General features: G+C 36.1%; 1 protein-coding gene across 13 annotated transcripts in view; it reads right to left on the bottom strand.

Annotated features, from left to right (window-relative positions):
• LOC121730155 (alpha-catulin) overlaps positions 1-19,054 on the bottom strand; it is a 112,336-nt gene that overhangs the window by 10,633 nt on the left and 82,649 nt on the right. For 12 of the 13 annotated variants that reach the window (XM_042119047.1, XM_042119048.1, XM_042119055.1 and 9 more), the window contains exons 3-5: positions 7,894-8,042; positions 6,142-6,351; positions 1,457-1,594 (exon numbers count right to left, since the gene is read on the bottom strand). In XM_042119047.1, coding sequence (XP_041974981.1) covers positions 1,457-1,594; positions 6,142-6,351; positions 7,894-8,042 — 497 coding nt within the window. Of the gene's footprint in view, positions 1-1,115; positions 1,134-1,456; positions 1,595-6,141; positions 6,352-7,893; positions 8,043-19,054 lie in introns of all 13 variants that reach the window. The other variant, XM_042119049.1, reaches the window with a different exon arrangement.

Raw genomic sequence — 19,054 nt, 5'->3', positions numbered from 1 at the left:
CGCATGGATCATCTTACTTGTCAGACAATCAGGTGATCAGCCTGCATTGTCCTAACCAAACTTGGAAATAACATGTTTCCAACGCGCTCTGTACCACTAGACCACGGAGGCGGATAGATACATAATAGTTTACATGGAAGAACAGATACAGGCATGTCTTATTGCGGTAAAATATTTCCATTCAGTCGCGAGCAATCTAACGAACAAAGACAAAAGCCTTAACTCGTTTAATGGACAACAAAATTTTACTCAATCTTTCAAAAGATATTACGTTGTTACTGAAGGACTTCTCGTTAACGATTGCCATTATATCGCAAGACGCTGACTGGAATCGACAGCTTAATGCCTCGAATTAGGTTGGGGAGACGGTAGTTTTAAACTCGTGTTTAACTCCCATTATGTTTCCCATTGAATTATCGCTACTTCCACTTTATTAACTTTCGACATTGTGATTCCTAATCACTTTTTATTATAGATTTAATCGCTGGTTATAAATTTGGTTTATGAGTTCATTAAGTAACTATTATCGCTAAATATCGGAATCGAAATATTTCGTCAGTCTTGCCCTAGTAACTGAAAATATTTAGGACAGCATAGCACTAAAATTCTATAGCTAAACCCTCAGAGATAAACCTATAGATATACTTACTAGTGAGAAAACCAAAGAAAAATAAATATTGTGTGCTATTTCTATATAGTTATTACGTTACAGTATTTCTTTATATGATTCAAAATTGTGAGAACCTGCACCTGTCTAGTAATAATATAATATGAGCTGTAAATTGCAGACACTTTCCTTAATTACAGCTTTTTCTGTTATCAGCTTCGTAAAATATTGCTTCTACGTCTAGCTCTATTAGAAAGGCAATTAGTAGATGTGCATCCTGGCTCGAGACAGCTTTAAGCGCCATTTTGTAGTCTGAATTAATTTTTCATTTCGCACCATTTTAGTGCGCTCTAAATGCATTCAGTGTTCTGAATTCAAGATAGAAATATGAAGCGAAACTACTAAGTGACTGTTGAGTGAATTTAAGGAAGCATTAAGGGCTATTTCTCATGCGTAGAAGTAAAATATAAGAAGTGATAGAATAAAAAACAATATTTTAACTTCTCACATCGACTGTGTGTAAGACCTGTTAAGTTTGTTCGTAAAAAATATTATAAACACTTACGCTAAGTATTTACTAGATATAAACACTTTTAACAGATTAATTATCAAGGATTTAAAGATACAGGTTGGAATCTAATGTATACTTAATCTTAACAATTATTAGTAACGAAAATAATAGTAAGTATCTATGTAAAGTTAGAACTTATTATTGTAGCGTCATTAGCAACTTGTGGACGCCACCATAATTTTGTAATTAATATAAAATATTATGAAGATGGACATTTACTACATTTAAGTTTTTTTTTAATGTAGTAGATTAAGTAAGCAAGAGCTAGATAGTCAAACCTCCTGCGAGTGTTCCTCGTGTCCGGGCAGGCCGTCGCGCACCACGTAGTGTATGAGGTCCATGGCCCTCCTCATCTGACAGAACACCGTGTCCCGGTTTTCCCTGGCCGACGCGCTCCCCGGATGCCGCATACACGTCTAAGAAAAAAGGTAGGTTACATTGAGAAAAACAGCGTTGTCATCTAAGAGAATCGGTGTCCATTTTTCTTTTTTTACACGGACTTCTAAAAAAGTTTTTTGCAAAAAGCAAATTGTCTGTTGTAGTACTCTTGTGTTTGTAGAGTATTTTTTTTGGTAAGGGATATCAGGGGCATTATGGGTCCATAGACAACATAAATCTTTCACCATATTATGGAATCAGGTCAAGATGCCTGAATTAAATAAAAAAATAAATAAAAAGTACTTCGAAAAGTATAGCTCAAGGATGTATATTGACGACAGTGTAAAAATTTCGCCCATTTAGTACTCGTCGATCGTCCTATTTGGATCCCATCCAGAAGCAATTGGCACAACCTATATAAATACTGTCAAATTAGCCCCAAATATGGTCTGACCTAATACATGCCAGTTGTGGATAAATGTAGGATATCGGGCTGGATTTCGATCGATACCAGAGCATCTTATTTATTGTGAAACATCTCTAAGATAGTATTCCTAGTGGCACCGTTCCAAGTCTAAAGCCTAATGTATTTGGTATTTATCATTAAGGCTTTCTAAGAGATAGCTACTAATATCCATACAACATTTATCTAATATATAAAAATAAGTCGGGTTTTCCTTCCTGACGCTATAACTCCAGAACGCACGAACTGATTTCCACGGTTTTGCATTCGTTGGAAAGGTCTAGGGCTCCGTGAGATCTATAGAAAAAAAATTTAGAAAAATCTTTAAGAGAAAAGCAGGAAAACAGGGAAAATCATTTTATGGCGAAATAATGTTTGCCGGGACAGCTAGTAATATTATAGCAATCTGTCAATTCAATGTGTATCTTCTTGTGTAATAAATAAAGCTCAGTTTCGAATGACTCATTTAATCAAACTTATAACACCCCTCTTTTTTGTCGGGGGTTAAAAATGCATTGCATCGCCGCACCACGTTGCTATGTTGAATAAAAACTGAGCCGCTGGTCAAAATTTTTTCTTCATTGCTTCGTTTTATAGAATCGCCAATCAAAATGTATGGAATTGACATTACACGAGTCGAACATCAACTTCATAACATTAATCTATATATATATTGCCGGGACAGCTAGTAATATTATAAGTAGAGATAGCTACTAATAATATTATAAAGAAAGTGTGTCAGTCTGCCTGTAACCTTTTAACGGCCAAACCGATTTTGTTTAAATTTGGTATGGAGATACTTATAGTCTCGGGAAAGGAAGGATACTTTTCATCCCGGAAAAATGTACAGTTTCCGCACGACAAACGAATTATATCTCAACAGAGTTGCGGGCGTCATCTAGGTGTAACTAACGTGTATGTGTTCCTTGTAGAGTTCATTGTGAAAGTAGCAGCGCTCAAAGACCAAAATTTTTTTTCACCTTTGTATGGGGAAACTCGTGACGCTGGGGCGCTTGCCTATACAACAGTGAAAAAAAAATTGGTACTTCAGCGCTGCTACTTTCACAGTGAACTCTTTACAATGAAAACGTACACACCCTAAAGTATTCATTTTAAAATTTCGCGTTGCATTATAATTAAAACTTTTTAATCGAGACTTAACGCGTAGTAGCATTACTACTAGAATAAGTCGCGTTATGTCGCGATTAAAAAGTTTTAACACTAACGTATTATCACTTAGTTTTGTTACACTCTGTATAGCTATTGTTATAAGACAAGACGAAATAAAGACATATAGGCTATATGCTAAGAAAAAAGAAAAAGGTTTATGCAAAATATTCCTGTCCGTTCAAAATCATTGAATAATTCAAAGCGAAAACTTGAAAAATGTTCCAACAACACCCTCTTTGGGATAATATATTACGGTGAGCACGGTAATTGAAGCATTAATAATACATTAATAACGCTACGCTGTGGCTTTCGAATTTTGATGCAGTCAAAAACAATAACCGCTCTTCGGGTCAGCGAGCTTTTAATACCCGCTTCGACATAGTATTAAAAAAAATCTAAAGGAATTCACGCTGGAGCCCGCGGGTGTAGGGCCTAGGGCATTTTGTTATTGTGCATCCAGATTAGCATTCTTATCTTGAATGTACCTCGTATTTTTATATTGTAAGATATTAGATTAAAAATATATTACGATAAAATCGCGATGCGAAAAGTAGTACGAAGGAAAACAAGATTAGATAGTACTAATCTTTATAATTGTGCGTCTGTAAATGTTTTAGAGTTTTTAAATTCTATTTCTCATGTTTTTTCTTAAATTAAGATTTGTAAATATTTGAAATCGAAACAGTAAGGCCAGGTTCACACGGCACAATCCTGCACGTTTTGGCAGTATACGTCCTAACATTCATACGCCGATTGTGCTGCAGTCTGCAACAAATCTAATGGTTCTATATACATTGTATTCACCACTATTTATTCGTTAAGACGTATACTGCAAAAAAACGTGCAGGATTGTGCCGTGTGAACCTACTCTTAGGTTTTAGGTTAGCAGAAAATGCCACTAGAGCCGCTCATATAGGTACAGTGCATAATGTGATAATGAAAAAAAATATATCCAGCGAGTGTGTTTAAATATTTCGAATATTGCACATTGGAATACCACTGGAATACCGTTTGTTTATCTTTCCGGAATTTCCGTCGATGCTAAAACATCGGTGTTTTCAAAGATAGCTTAACCGCATCTGCTTATGCAAACAAAACGAATCTCGATTGCATAATTTGGGAGTTGTTCGCTAGCGCTATTTTTGTTTCTGTTTTTCGGTGTTCGAGTATTGTTTTTCAATAAAAAGGATAAGTGAGTTGTTAGACGTCGGTCCCGTTCCAGTGGGTGCGTACATAATTGATGACCGAGTCGCCGAAAGATGAGCTTAATTTGGCGCGGGTCAAATCAGACCTGAACATTTATTTATGGTTTCTCGCTGCTATTGTTTACTTATTTAAAATAGATTTCAATTTTGCCACTGCATGTCGAGAAAAGATTTGAATTGCAGGCATGAGTGGATGAAGTGAGTGATATAATTTGAAATAGTGTTTTTGTATAAATGGGGGCTTTAGGACCGAAAAAATAATTTGAAATGAAAAAATGAGTATTTTATGTGTAGCCGTAGATGAACCGTAGCTATAACAGAATAAAGCTCAACTTTTGCGTGATGCAAACTAGATTTGTATCAGAGAAGGAGGCCACATCGCTCCGATTCGTTGCCGTAGCGTCTACAGTACGATATTTTAGATACATACTAGCTGTCCCGGCAAATGTTTCTTTGCCATATAAAGTATTTCACACGTATTATTTTATTGAAGTGACTAAATAAGTATGGCAACGTCCATCGCTATCCCGTCGCACAAAGAATGGTCGCCGTCAGTCTCGAGTTGTAATAATTTACTATTATTTATTAAACGAATGCACTTATCAATATAAAAAGTACCCAGTAGCCGATTCTCAGACCCACTGAATATGTATATAAAATTTGGTTAAAATCAGTAAAGCCGTTTCGGAGGAGTACGCGGCCTAACATTATGACACGAGAATTTTATATATTAGAGATTTATATGTCACATTGATACATTGATACGTTGCCTTCTCAAACGTGGTGTTTTAACGAAACGATAGACAAAAGCCGAAGTGGAAGGGTATTACTTTGTTTCCACCGCGTATTTTACTGTCGCACGTTGCCGCAACGCAGATGTATGATGTCGTCGATGCGTCGCGATTCGCGATACACTCATGAATATTCGGAACAAGCCTGACATGACAGCAATCTGTCAATTCAATGTGTATCTTCTTGTGTAAAAAATAAAGCTCAGTTTCGAATGACTCATTTAATCAAACTTATAACACCCCTCTTTTTTGTCGGGGGTTAAAAATGCATTGCATCGCCGCACCACGTTGCTATGTTGAATAAAAACTGAGCCGCTGGTCAAAATTTTTTCTTCATTCAAAATCGTCAATCAAAATGTATGGAATTGACATTACACGAGTCGAACATCAACTTCATAACATTAATCTATAATATGTCGATTCCATTGTTCGGCGGTTTTATATAGTTGTTATAGTTAAAGGAAACGTCTTGGCTTAAGGCTCTGACCCTTTATTACGTTTCGACGACGTATCGGTTCAACGTAGCTTCAGTTTAAGTGATTACCGGTCACTGAGCATACGAAATATTGGCCGTTGAGCTGTGAATTTCTGCAAACCCGTGAGCCTCTCAAGCAAATAACAGTTGCATGTCCGGAAGCTGGAACAATCTTACCTTACATGTTAGGTATTCCATGAACAGAGAGATGCCTTGTGGCGTAATTCTGAATCATGAAATATTGAAAGCTGATTCCTTTGTTGGTAGTTATAGCGTTTTCATTGAAATCTTGGGAGGTAATAACATATTGGTCCTACCGTTTTTAACGGAGACCAATAAGAAATCTTCAAAAAAATGGTTTTACCAATGATAAATCTATGGTTTTTATAAAAGAATAAGATGTATATACAAAACGTATGAACCACTGAAAAAGTTTAGGTTTTGCTCATTAATCCTACACCACTCCGATTGGACTGCTCACCTTAGAAGAAGTGAGGAGCATCAGCGTGGAACGTTCTAGAACGTTCCTCGCGGCCGCCACTTGTGCTCTTCTCCTCTCGTCTCTGAGGTCTGCTCGTCTCTCGGCCGTCAGCCGCGCCAGCTCCACCATGCCACCACCGAACTCCGTGAACGCTCGGACGAACTCGGCAAAGTTCGTCACTGACTCCAACCGATCCAGCGACCTCGCAACCTGCCAGATGAGATGAGCATTACCGTACTAATACTGTCGAGAGTTCTAATATCAATTAGTGACTACTTCAACGATTTTTTTTTAAATAACCAGAGAGATATATATTTGTTTTGATTATATTTAATTTTGTAAAACTACTTACACTAAGTACACCTGAAGATGATTAATTTCGAAACCGGTCGTGTAATTTGTTAATAATTTCTTAATATAGTGGAAAAAGTGCACGCAAATTGTATTTTATTAGTGTTCAACATGCATTTCCACCAACAATCAACGGTACAATCAATTACATAAACCAGAGAGATGACTGATGCATGAGTTCCTGTATTAGCTACAAATTACGATATCGTTACGTTAACGAATACAAGATATCAAATGTATAGGAGCTGTCAGCTGTATAAACTAAACACCATTTAAACAAGATTTAAAAACTCATGTTCATCCCTCAAGGTTGATTTATTCACTGAATGATAAATTAAAAGTGTGATACACTAAAAAAATGCTAGTATTGCGGTGGTTTTAATCCTTTGTATACCGCAACTTCACTGTTGCATCCGTTTTATGCTCGTATTTGGAAATAAACCGAAACTATAGTTTTCGTGCATTTGCGTTTTCACGCTACAACACTTTGGCTCTATATTTTTAGTTCATTGTGGTCTGTGCAAAGTGTTGGTTAGTGGAAATGAGTGACCATAGTTGCAGGGACTCTGCGAGGCTTGTACTATTAGAGGAAATTGATTCATAGGCAGTTGGCAAACCTACATGTTTAGGTAGGGTTATGTTGAGTTGACTTGATAAAACAAATAACCAGTAGCACGGCCACCAGTAGAAATGCGAAAGTATGTACAAACTGTGGATATAAACTTAAGGTAGCGTTCCGATCTTTTTTCGTTCCCAAAAATTCAATTAAAATGCCACTTTATGACAGACTATAGTCCTAAAAATTCAAATAATATTCTACTCTATGACATATGACTATAGTCTGTCATAAAGTGGCATTTTAATTGATTTTTTGTCGGTCGCGATTGGCCGCGGTAAACATCGGAACGGCACCTTTAATTTATGTCCATAGTTTGTCTATACTATCGCATTTCTACTGGTGGCCGTGCTAGGGCTACCGGTAACGTAGATTTGTTAATTTCTTTGTTTTTTTAATTATATTAATTAATAGTACATTATTATTTCGGCGATCACTGCTTTGGCTATTTACAGCAAATCAACTTGTAGTAAATCAAGGTAGAAACTAGAAAGGGATTCGACGAGCTTGTAATGTAACAACCACGGATACGATTTTGTACGAACAAACCTCTGCTCATTTTTTTGATATTATAATAAAAATTTAATGTTCAAAGTCCACGATGTCACATCATAGGCAAATGCTTCCATTCCAAGATGGTCTCACGGCTACTCTACATAAAGCAGGTATACCTAATCATTGGCGAGTAGCAACTGTCGGACGACCACCATGTCGGCCAGCAGCAGAACCCTGTTAATTATACTTTTTGTATAGTTAGTATAGTGTTCAAGAACTGTTATGTATACCTTATCCTTGGCGAGTAGCAGTTGTCGGACGACCACCATGTCGGCCAGCAGCAACACCCTGGTGACGGAGGCGAGTAGCGCGCGCGCCGCCGCCACCATCCCCGCGCCCGTGCCGTCCGCGCCCGCGCACACGCGCTCTATCGCACGACCTGGCGACAAACATTACATCTTTTATTCTAAGATCCAGATTTCAGACAGAATGTCATCCCCTGCCCATGAAGCATCTTTGATCCTGATCACCAAGGACCTGTCCTTTAGCCGAGATGCATTGAAGTTTCTGTTCGGCGTGACGCGATATAGGTACAATAGTAAGCGAATTAATGGGTAGGGCCTGAGTCCTGACAGAGTAGAGCACTCCGCCAGGGCCGTCTCTAGCCCATGTGACGCCCGTGTGCAAACATTACCCTAACGCCATTAACAAGCAAGCGCGCGGTCAAAATGAAATGGGTACAAAGTAAAAGTACAGTTTGTCCGGCCGCTTAAGGGTGAGGACTATAATAGCACATCCACATAGGTACTGTCAAATTTCTCCAATATAAAATAGATAACAAACTCTATTGTTATTTGTTTGTAGATTGAAATTTTTTTCGGTTTTGACCATGATGTGCTCTAGAGTCTTGACTGACTCTAACAAGCCTAACCCCAAAACGTAAATTTTATATCGCTTAAGTACTTCAATTTTACTTTAAATTTCATGTTCTATTCTACTAAACATCACATCATCACAACATCGGTATTAATTCGATTTCATTATTTGATTTCATTGAAGAGCTCTAACTTCTCTACATCCGAAGAGCCAGCATGGCACAGTTTGTTTTCTAAATTAGAACACTGTGCTTTTTTGTATCTAAATCCAAATCCTCCTACTACTTTAATTTTATTTTATTTTTTTTTAATTTTGAAAAAACGAGCGATAGGACACTCACTATTACACCAAATAATATAATCTTCATTTATGTGTTTTAAGGTTAATTTCACATGGAAAAATAAAGAATATAATATTTGTATTGCAAAAGCCGAGCCGCTCACGGCACGCCTTGCTTTGCTGTAATTCTACAAATATAAGAAGAGCTTCGGATATTACACAAAAATATTTGCAAACCGCAGTTCTTATTACGTTGGTCAATAAAGCGTGGGCCGTGGCGGCCGGCCAGCGCGGGCGCGCGCCGAGTGCGAGCGGCGCTCGGCGCCCCTACGACCGCGGCGCCCGTGTGCACCGCACACATTGCACCTAAGGGAAAGGCGCCCCTGCACTCCGCTCCGAGAGGAAGTTAAAAAAGTCTTCGCTAAGTGACATGGCGCTTGCAACATTCTTTACCCGTCTTGTCATCGCGTTGTACCATCGGAGAAATTAATTCATAGGCAGATGATGGACCCAGGTCCCGATCTAAGGGAGGGCGAGCCGGGCATTTGCCCAGAGCTTCAAAATTGAGGGGCGGCAAAATGACTTATTCCTATCTTCCAACCTAGCCATTACCCATCCACCACCTAAGTTTGAAAATTATACCTTCCAATCTACTTTAGGTTGGATAGTGGAAATATATTTTAAGTATTTTACAGTATACTTAAATATTCCCCCATTATCCCCAACAAAACTAGCTTATGATTTGTATCATTATGGTTTTCTGTACGTCATTTGGTGGCGTAATGGCGTTATGTCAATTTAATGTTAGTTCTCAAGTTTTGACTGTTGGTTGGCTGGCAACTGGCTTTGACATAAAGTGACCAAATTAAGTAGGTCCGTCAACTGTCTACTAATCAATTTCTTCGATGGTACGACGCAAATACATATTCGTAGCGTCAAAATATGTTGCTAAGTTACGGCACAAAGTCCTAACAAAGACGAAAATACAACGAATCCTATACTATACGACCTGCTAACCTTCAAGAAAAGAGCGTATTGCCTCTTAAAAGGCCGGCAACGTACCTGCAGCTCTTCTGATGTTGCGAGTGTCCATGGACGACGGTAGTTGCTTTTTGTGACCCGTTTGCTCGTTTGCTCCCTTATTTTATAAGAGAAAAGCTATGAGCTCCACCTTCAGTGTATCACAAACTACGATAAGTTGGTATACGAGGATATTATGTATGGGTACAAATCTGATTTTAAATAAAAACATGCATGCGGACATGATCCATTCGTAAATGCCTCAGTTTAACAAATATCTGTGCCCTTTTCATCCATCTATTAGGATCCATCTCAAATTTTTTCGCGATCTTATCCTATAGCGGGGCGCATTACCGTTAGCTTAAATTAATGGTTATTGGTATATGAAGGTTGCGGGCTAGTTTCATTACTTTAGTTCATGACAAGGGTCTGATGATGGAGCTTCAACGGGTTTGATCTATCATAACGAACATTCCAAGTGAAGGAATGACTATCGTTTTTGCAAGTTCATAACTGGACGCTGTTAAGCATTCGTGTACTAACCCACAAAAAATTATGTATTGAGTTATGAATGCAGTAATTATGTTCTTGAGATGATTTAGAACAAGACTGCATTGAAAATTTAACAACAAAAAAATTGTGGGTTAGGACACTAATGTTTAACAGTGACCAGCTGAGGGATTCTCATTATATTTCTTGATATTATTAATCAGTAAGTCTTGCATTCTATTATATTATGTTTTTATATGACCATAAATAATCAGAACGAGCGAAGCGAGCACTAGTATATCCCACAACCTGTACATTTTGTGGCACACTTTACGGAAAAACTATCACGCCTATTAATTTGTGCTTTAACATAGTAATTTTTATAGGTATGTAGATGTGTTATCAACTTATCATCAGTCAGTCAAGGTTTTTTGTAGATTTGTCATCATCAGTCAGTCTAGGTGTGATGACGCGAGATTTTGTAATTAATATACGAGTTATCATGTCCAGAACATAAAAAAAATTTGGACGCACACATACAGTACATACACATACACAATTAAGGTTCTAATGTTTCATAACAGAAGTCGCACTAGAACAATAAACGCTTCGTAAAATAGCTTTATAGCCATATTGAATAACAGCAAGCCGTTTGATTCAAATCGATTCGATTGAATCGTCCGTTTCAATCATTTCGGCGTTCATATGTAGATTTGCGACTACAAATCACGAACGTAAACAGTTTGATAGTGGCAGGAAATAAGTGAGCGTCCTCCATTGCGGCTTTCTAACGTGATAGTCCTAGTTTATGCAAATAGCCCGTAATGTACTTTGCGTGCGGAATACTATCGCAAATAATTGCCATTGTTTAACTTTATCGGGGATCTACTGGTTAACTGGCACTTTTGTAAGAAGGAAAAATGCAAATGCAAAATGTAAGAAAACTAAGGGTCAATTTATCGCAGAGTCGAAGCGCATCGAAGCGAATTATTAAAACTGAACATAACAAATTAAACCTTAAGAGGAGTCCACACCGCCTTTTTTTCCATACAAATGTTGTCCCCTGTTTCCTCCCTGGATAATGCTAGTAGAGTTATAATTTTTTTCCTGAATATCTACGGCCACTAATGATGAACTAACGATGTCCCTATGTTTTCTTTTTTTTCATAATTTAATTATTAAATAAGATATGAACGTTCAAAAACCCAAAAAAATGGCCAGATTTTCCGCTGTGTTCAAACATCCAGAAAACAGATTTGGCTAGATTATACAAAAAAAGCAAAACATAGGAACACAGATCAAGCCTTTTTTAAATCTTTAATGAAAAAAGTACTTAAATCGGTTAAGTTTTGGAGAAGGAATCAGGGGACAACGAATCGTTGATTTTCTGGATTTTCTGCAGTTGTCTCTATCGCGTTCTGCGGTATAGGCTTGAGGAAAGGGAGACAGCTATAGATATTACACGTGCTTTTTTTTCATTTCTCTAGCCCCTGGTGTATCCTCTTAACTCCAAAGCGTTAACGCACATATAACTTCTGAGAATTTAAAAAAGGCGCGCGCATCCGCGCGCACTTTCGCGAATTCACTTGACCACCGCTTTTTGGTGCGCGCGCATTCTCGCGCATTCAAGCGCACACAAGCGAATCTACGCGTCATCTCTGTAGGCACTCTGGCGAATTCGCGCGCATTCGTTCGACTTGTTGCGAATTTGACGCTTCACCCGCTTCGTTGCGCTTCGACTCTGTGCTATTATAAATTGACCATAAGTGATAATACTTTAGGGTGTGTGTACCCTTATATTAAATAGAGTTAAATGTAAAAGTAGCAGCGCTGAAAGAGCAAATTTTGATTGTGATTTGCATAGGCGATGCCCACGCGTCATGAATTTTTCCATACAAAGGTGAAAAAAAGATGCCTTTTAGCGCTGCTTCTTTCACAGCGAACTCCATATACCCATGCACATTTTAAGTATTATCACCTAGTTTTGTTACACCCTGTATTGTTTTAAGATGTTTTTTAAGGAAAACATTATTTTTTTATCCCGATTCTTACTCGCTTAAGCTTACAGTATACATCCTTCCTACTTCCTACTAATATTATAAAGGCGAAAGTTTGTTTGGATGTATGGATGTGTGGATGTATGGATGTTTTTTACTCTTTCACGCAAAAACTACTGAACGGATTTTAATGAAACTTTACAATAATATAGCTTATACATCAGAATAACACATAGGCTACAATTTTAACCGACTTTCAAAATTGGAGAGGTGTTATGTTCGTTTTCTTTTATTCGACAATTACTCCGCCGTTTGTAAACCAATTTTTAAAATTTTTCTTTTGGTATATAGGGTATCTTCCCAATTTGGTATTATATTCACAAAAGTGGTGATCTGATGAAGGATCCATAAGTAATCGAGGGAACTCCTCAAAATTTATAGGGAAACATGTGGTGACTTCGGTTTCATTAGAAGTATTCTAAGCATATGCTACCAACAAGTAAGATTTTGCACCGAGGTATACCTGGTATACCGTGGTTCGGAAGGTGCTGAGAGAACCCCTGATTATTTATAGATACAAGTTTGGGAGTTTCGGCGTTGTTTTAAGAACGGAAAGCATATGCTACTATGCAAATTACATTCATCATCATCATCATCATCACTACCATATTATACCATTTCATAGTCTTTTAGATCGAGACTCGAGTTTGTCAACCGATAATTAAAAAACTCTATACCTACCTAATATTATAAACCTGAAGATTTTGTTTGCTTGAACGCGTCAATCTCAGGAATTACAGGTCTGATTTAAAAAATTATATCAGTGTTAGATAGATCATTTATCGAGTAAGACTATAGGCTAAGACTAATACGACCGAAGAAACTCAGGAAAATGTGGGAAAAAACGCGGGAAATATTAGAAATTACGAACTACTGGAGCAATTTTATGGCAATATTTGGCACTTATATAGAGTAGACCAAGTGTAGGTACTAGGAACATAAGCTATTTTTTATGGGAAAATTTACGCGGGCGAAGCCGCGCGGGACATCTAGTTAATAAATAATTGATAAGTCATTTAGGCAGAAAATAAATGTGCTACTTTAAAAAATATATGGAAAGGGTAACTCTCTGCTCAACACACACTGACTCATAAAATAAAAAAATATATTTTTCGACTAACATAATAAATTATGTTAATTATTTTCCTACTGAAAAGGGTTTATTGTTTATTTATGAAAAGTAGAAGGATCCCAAAAATTCTACAATTCCAATTTACTTTAAATTTCCACCAAGGTCCAAATCTTATACGAATCATGTAAATTGCAATTCTTAACTCTATTTCCACCTGATTAACGACATATTATAACTGCTATATAACACCTACAACAAAGAAGACTCTTCCTTCACGCATTCAATTGAGCCATTGTGATTTTGATCGAAACGCTAAGAGCCAATATAGGGCGAAGTGCCATGTGAAACTATAGCTGTAAATTCTTAGAGCACAAAGGGCTGCCGTCAGCGAAGTGTAAGTTAACGGAATTTAATAAAGAAAACGGTTGTATAGGCGTTGTAATAAATCTTAAGGTTATAATTAATACAATAGAATGGGCAAACGATTTATTGAGGAACGTTTCGTAACAATATTCAATTCTGTTGGAACTGCGCGCACTTTTCAGAAGTAAGCGTTGTTACAACGGCTTATTTATGCTGCCATTGATAATAGAAGCGAAATAACTGAACGTCTCTGAAAAAAAAGTCTCGTACTGGTAACCAGATTCTGGCTATACCAACTATATTGTTTTGCTATAATATATGTGACTGCAAAACACTTTGTAAACATAACAAGACCGTTGTAGTTAAATTTAGTAGGATGTGGAGTGTAAAATTTACGAAACGACAACTTATAAGAACTAAGTAGAAATGTTATGTTAGCAGATAGTTTACTTGTCCTAACAAAGTATTTAGTTATACTTAAAAAAAAATCTGTTAGTTTTATTGACTATATTGTAATCAAAGTAAAAAAGAATTGTAATGATAACATTTATTCTTGTAATAGGGACTAATCATATCGTATCTCATACAAAACATTAGGTTCTTTCTAGGCTGTGGTTCCTCTGGAGATGAAATTTCCATTTTTACTAATGAATTACTTTATCTAGTTTCGAACAATAAACTACATTATAAGACCTAAGTAATTATCACATAATTACGTAGTACCTCCTTGTCACTAGTAGATGTTAATATGATATATAAAACTTGTACGTTCTTCCTGTCTTTATGTATTTTATTGCATGAAACTAGATCAGATATTCAATTGTAAATTTGCTATTTCATCTCCAAAGAAATCACAGTCTGTCCCGACAAAAAACTGAAACACAAAAACAATCAATGTTTTTATTGACATTAAGTATTCAACACTTTACACTTGCATACTTTTTTCCATTTTTCTTCCTAGTAACTTCCACGGTTACTAGAAAAGTCTTCGTCAGAAACAGCAACTGAAAAAATGGACAAACAAAAACCAATATTATTTATAATATACTAGCTGTCCCGGTGAACTTCGTGTCACTTTAAAACCTTCCCTGGACTTCTACGAATATTTTAAGACTAAAATCAGCCCAATCGGTTCAGCCGTTTTTGAGTTTTAGCGCGACTAACACATTTGAAAATCCATTTTTATATATAAGATTATTACGAATTAGTTAACCATTAGCGTGGGTTTTGCGATTCCTACGGGAATGGGCATTGTTAAAAAAAAATCACATGTACTTTTTATATTTTTTTTCGTTAAAATAGGGTATTTTAAGAATATAAATTAAATAATTTTGAAATTCATTGGCTAGTTTTTTCTCAATAAATTTTTAAAGTTTCGATCTGACGTCATCATCGGCGGCCAATAATTGACCTCTGCAGTATGTTTTTTCCTTTCAATCTTATTTATAATGGCTGGTTCGTCAAATTCAAGTTCTTATTATGTGAAAGCTGATACGAGAAGCCTACCAAAAGTTCGAAACGTAATGTTGGTCGAATTTATAGCTAATTTAACGCCATTGAAGGTCAAACAAAGGTTAAACATATTTGTTCAAAAATATAAGTAACTAATGGGTATTTTTTTCGTTTATATACAGAAAAACGATCACTGACCTTATTCCTCGAAATGTTTTTGTAGTGAGCAAAATTAAAAAAAAATGGACAATCCCCATTGAATGAGCAATTTTTTAGTTTGATTACTTATTACAAACATGCAAAATAAAAATATTATTATAATTTAATAATTATAGAAACCGATTTCATAAAAATATATGGATTTTATGGTTCTCTCACCTGTTCATCTGCCTGTGTGTATTTTTTTTACGTCCGTGGAATCAAATAGTAATGTTTAATGATCGCATCGTATAGGTTACGATAATTTAATTTATCTTTACTGTATTTTTGTTCGTACAACATTTTTTTTCACTACTAGGTATAGGTTCTTGTAGTACCTATTGTAAAAACATATTTTTTTCAGTTGCATAGCACAATTGGATACATAATATTTTCCCTTGAAATTTCCTAGGTATGGATTATTCGAACGTAGTTCCTTAACGCGCGTTGCGCCTTGGGCTAGACTGAAAAAGTTGTAACGACACTTTTTTTATTAGTACCTGCATGGTAGGGGCAGAGGGCGTTGATAGTATTCCTGTGCGTCGTTTTTTGAGAATAAACAGCGTTGTTAGTATTCCTAGGTGTCAGTAGATGGCGTTTGTTTTTAAATATTTATTTGAACGTAAGAAATAACTTCGTTCCATTCGGGTGTCCCTTGACACCTCTCAAGTTTTTTTATATACTTAACCCAAACGAATTTAAAAAAATTGCCATAAAATAAATAATAACGAATGGTTGATTAAACTGATATAAAGGACTGGTAGATCAAAACATATAACAAAATTAAATAAACCAGTTACAGTAAGTAAGTATAAAGAATGAATGTATGAAAAAAAAACTCAGCAACTTTCTTCTTCGAACGGGAAGTTTGATGCCAAAATAGAATCTTGTGGCAGGAACCAATCATAATTGGTTAGATTTTGTTGCCAAGTTAAACACGGAAAGTGAATGCAATAAGCGAAGCAACAAGTAAATTCATATTTTATTTGTGTACGAGCTCACGTTTAGTAAGAAGTTTACAAAAAGTTTTTAGCACGGTATGATTTTAGTGCAGTTACAATATCGAACAAGTTGAGAACTAGTTTTTGTTGCAATGTTTTGGTGCAAAATTAAGCTTCCCAGTTTATTCCCTAGGTCTAGTACCTACGGGCTACGACTGCTTCAAGTACGTATTTAGTTATTTACACATGTGTGAGTGCGCGCGATTAACCGGTGTTGATAAGCGATTTTTAAGTCATGCCGTTCGAGTGAAAATCTTGTCATTGTCTTACGACGATACGACATGTTTATGGTTTTTACTAAAAGTTAATGGTAAAATAATAATTACTAGAGATCGCCCAATGGTCGAAATCTTAGTTTCAACGACATTAGGACTACTACTTATATTTTGTAAAAAAATATTGACTTTATCATATTTTTTTCAACTCTTGTCTCAGGGACTCAGCTGATCTCAGACTGGCCGTGTAAGCATTGTCTAATAGTATCTAAGATTCAATAAAAAAATGTTCAATTTGTCACCTTGTTGTCAACAGACTTCAACCATAAATAAAAGAGTATAATTCGTATGTATAGGCTTGTCACTCAAAAATCTGTAATTTTTCCTAGTGTGTGTGTTGTAGTGTGTGTAATGTTTTATTTGTTAAAAAAATGTATGATCAAAGCATAATTTCAAAATAATATTAGCTCGATGCACTCCTTCACCATATAAACTACGAGTATAACTTTGCAAAATTTCATACTCCTACGTTTCCCAATTTTTCGTCAAAAGGGAGACAAAGTTTTTGGCTCACGTATTAATATATAGATAGTAATAATAAAATATTATTTTTGCACACATAAAATACAGTATTCAGTAAATAGTTCAAAGACAGATGTAAGTATCATATCATAGCTATTCCACGGTCTGACCGTTCTATCCGTAGCAAAACTAGTTCAAAGTTACGTTTCTCATTAATCTCTTCTGTTTAAACTTGCTACTTTATTATATTTTCGAGCTGCAATGACTTAATATGTATAACGGAGTACGTCACTTTATCAAAAACTTTCGCCGCGAAATTGCAATTTCGTTTAAAACTTGCGGTGACTTGAATTTAAGCATACTGTGCTACGGAATTTTGTAGTGCCACTTATTGTAATATATTTTAAGCAGGACACTCCCTCCTTCTGCCTTCAATGATAAATGACTAATAATATTTTTTTATACTATATACAAACGTAAGTAATACAAACGCGCAACATTATATCACTATAATCTAGTAAGTAACTAATAAACAAATAGACTTATACTTACAATAATATTTTATTATCTAAAGTTATTCATCCTTCACGGGGAAGAACAGCTAATACAAAAATAGTGTAGTAGAAACTAGATATAATGTATTTTGCAGTTGCAGATAAAAACATTATTATAATTTAATTTGCTAAATACCATCACTAAAGAAGTATTCAAATACTGTAAAGATAAAAAGGCCTTTAAGGTACTTTTGGGCCCAGCTGACTTTTGAGATTTGAAATACAAAAAGATATAATAACTTCACTATGAATGAAGAGTTTTCTGATAATTTGAATCATCCTGCTTATCAAAAATATATGTGACCGTCATTCATTTGACTTAAAAATCTAGTAAAAAAGAAATTTGGTTGAGTAGTTTCATAACATATAATGTATGCGGTAGCATGCCTGCCACACTTTTAATGTTGACAACATAACAAAACTAAATAAAAGAAAAGATTGCATTTCGTTAGTGCCAGCAGATGTGAAAAAAATCGGCCAAGTGCGATTTTGGATTCGCACACGAAGGGTTCCGTACCGCTATAGAGCAAAAAATTTCATCATTAATTATTAAAGTACACATAGGTATTATAATTAAGGATTATGTGACAATTTCAAGTGCCTACCTGTTGCCGTTATTGATATCGAGTAAAAAGGCCAAAAAATCACATTAATTTGATTTGATTTTCAGTATTTGTTGTTAAAGTGGCAACAGAAATATACAATCTGTGAAAATTTCAGAAGTTATAGCGGTTCTTGAGTTATAGCCTGGAGACAGACAGACAAACGGACAGACATCGAAGTCTTAGTAATAGGGTCCCGTTTTTACCCTTTGGATACGGAACCCTGAAAATAGTAAGAGCCTTTCCACCAGAGCTGAGTTGTGTTGCGCTTGCGAGGAACGTGTTTTTGAAAACCAATAGAATCGCTTCATTGACACGACTTTGCCGTGTCAATGAATTGCCGCGGCGATGCTATTGGTTCAAAACACATTCCTCGCAACACAACTCCGCTCAGCTCTGGTGGAAACGCAGCCTAAACGTCCGCCGCGCCGGTAGAAAGAGAAAGTCATTAGTTCCTCTTCTACCCAAAAAAGTGCACATCTTTTTACTTCATAAAACAAAGCATCTTTATAGCGCCATCTGAAGTGAGTCAAAAATGTCCTACAAAAATACGTCATCAAAATCCAATTAAGTTCGGTATCTGTGCGATGTAGCACAAGAGCCAACAGCTAAAGGTTTTGGCGCTATATCTCAGTTTCGATGCTCTCATTTTGCAGCAGCCCATACGGTCTTAGCGAAATAGTTCCTTTGAGATTTAAAAGCATTTATTCGTTTTTCGACGACCTATTTGCATGTTACATCTTTGGTACCT

The sequence above is a fragment of the Aricia agestis genome, chromosome 9 (genome assembly GCF_905147365.1).
Source record: "Aricia agestis chromosome 9, ilAriAges1.1, whole genome shotgun sequence".
NCBI lineage: Eukaryota > Metazoa > Arthropoda > Insecta > Lepidoptera > Lycaenidae > Aricia > Aricia agestis.
Note: the sequence above shows the minus strand (reverse complement) of the source record. Positions and strands in the feature narration are given on the sequence as shown.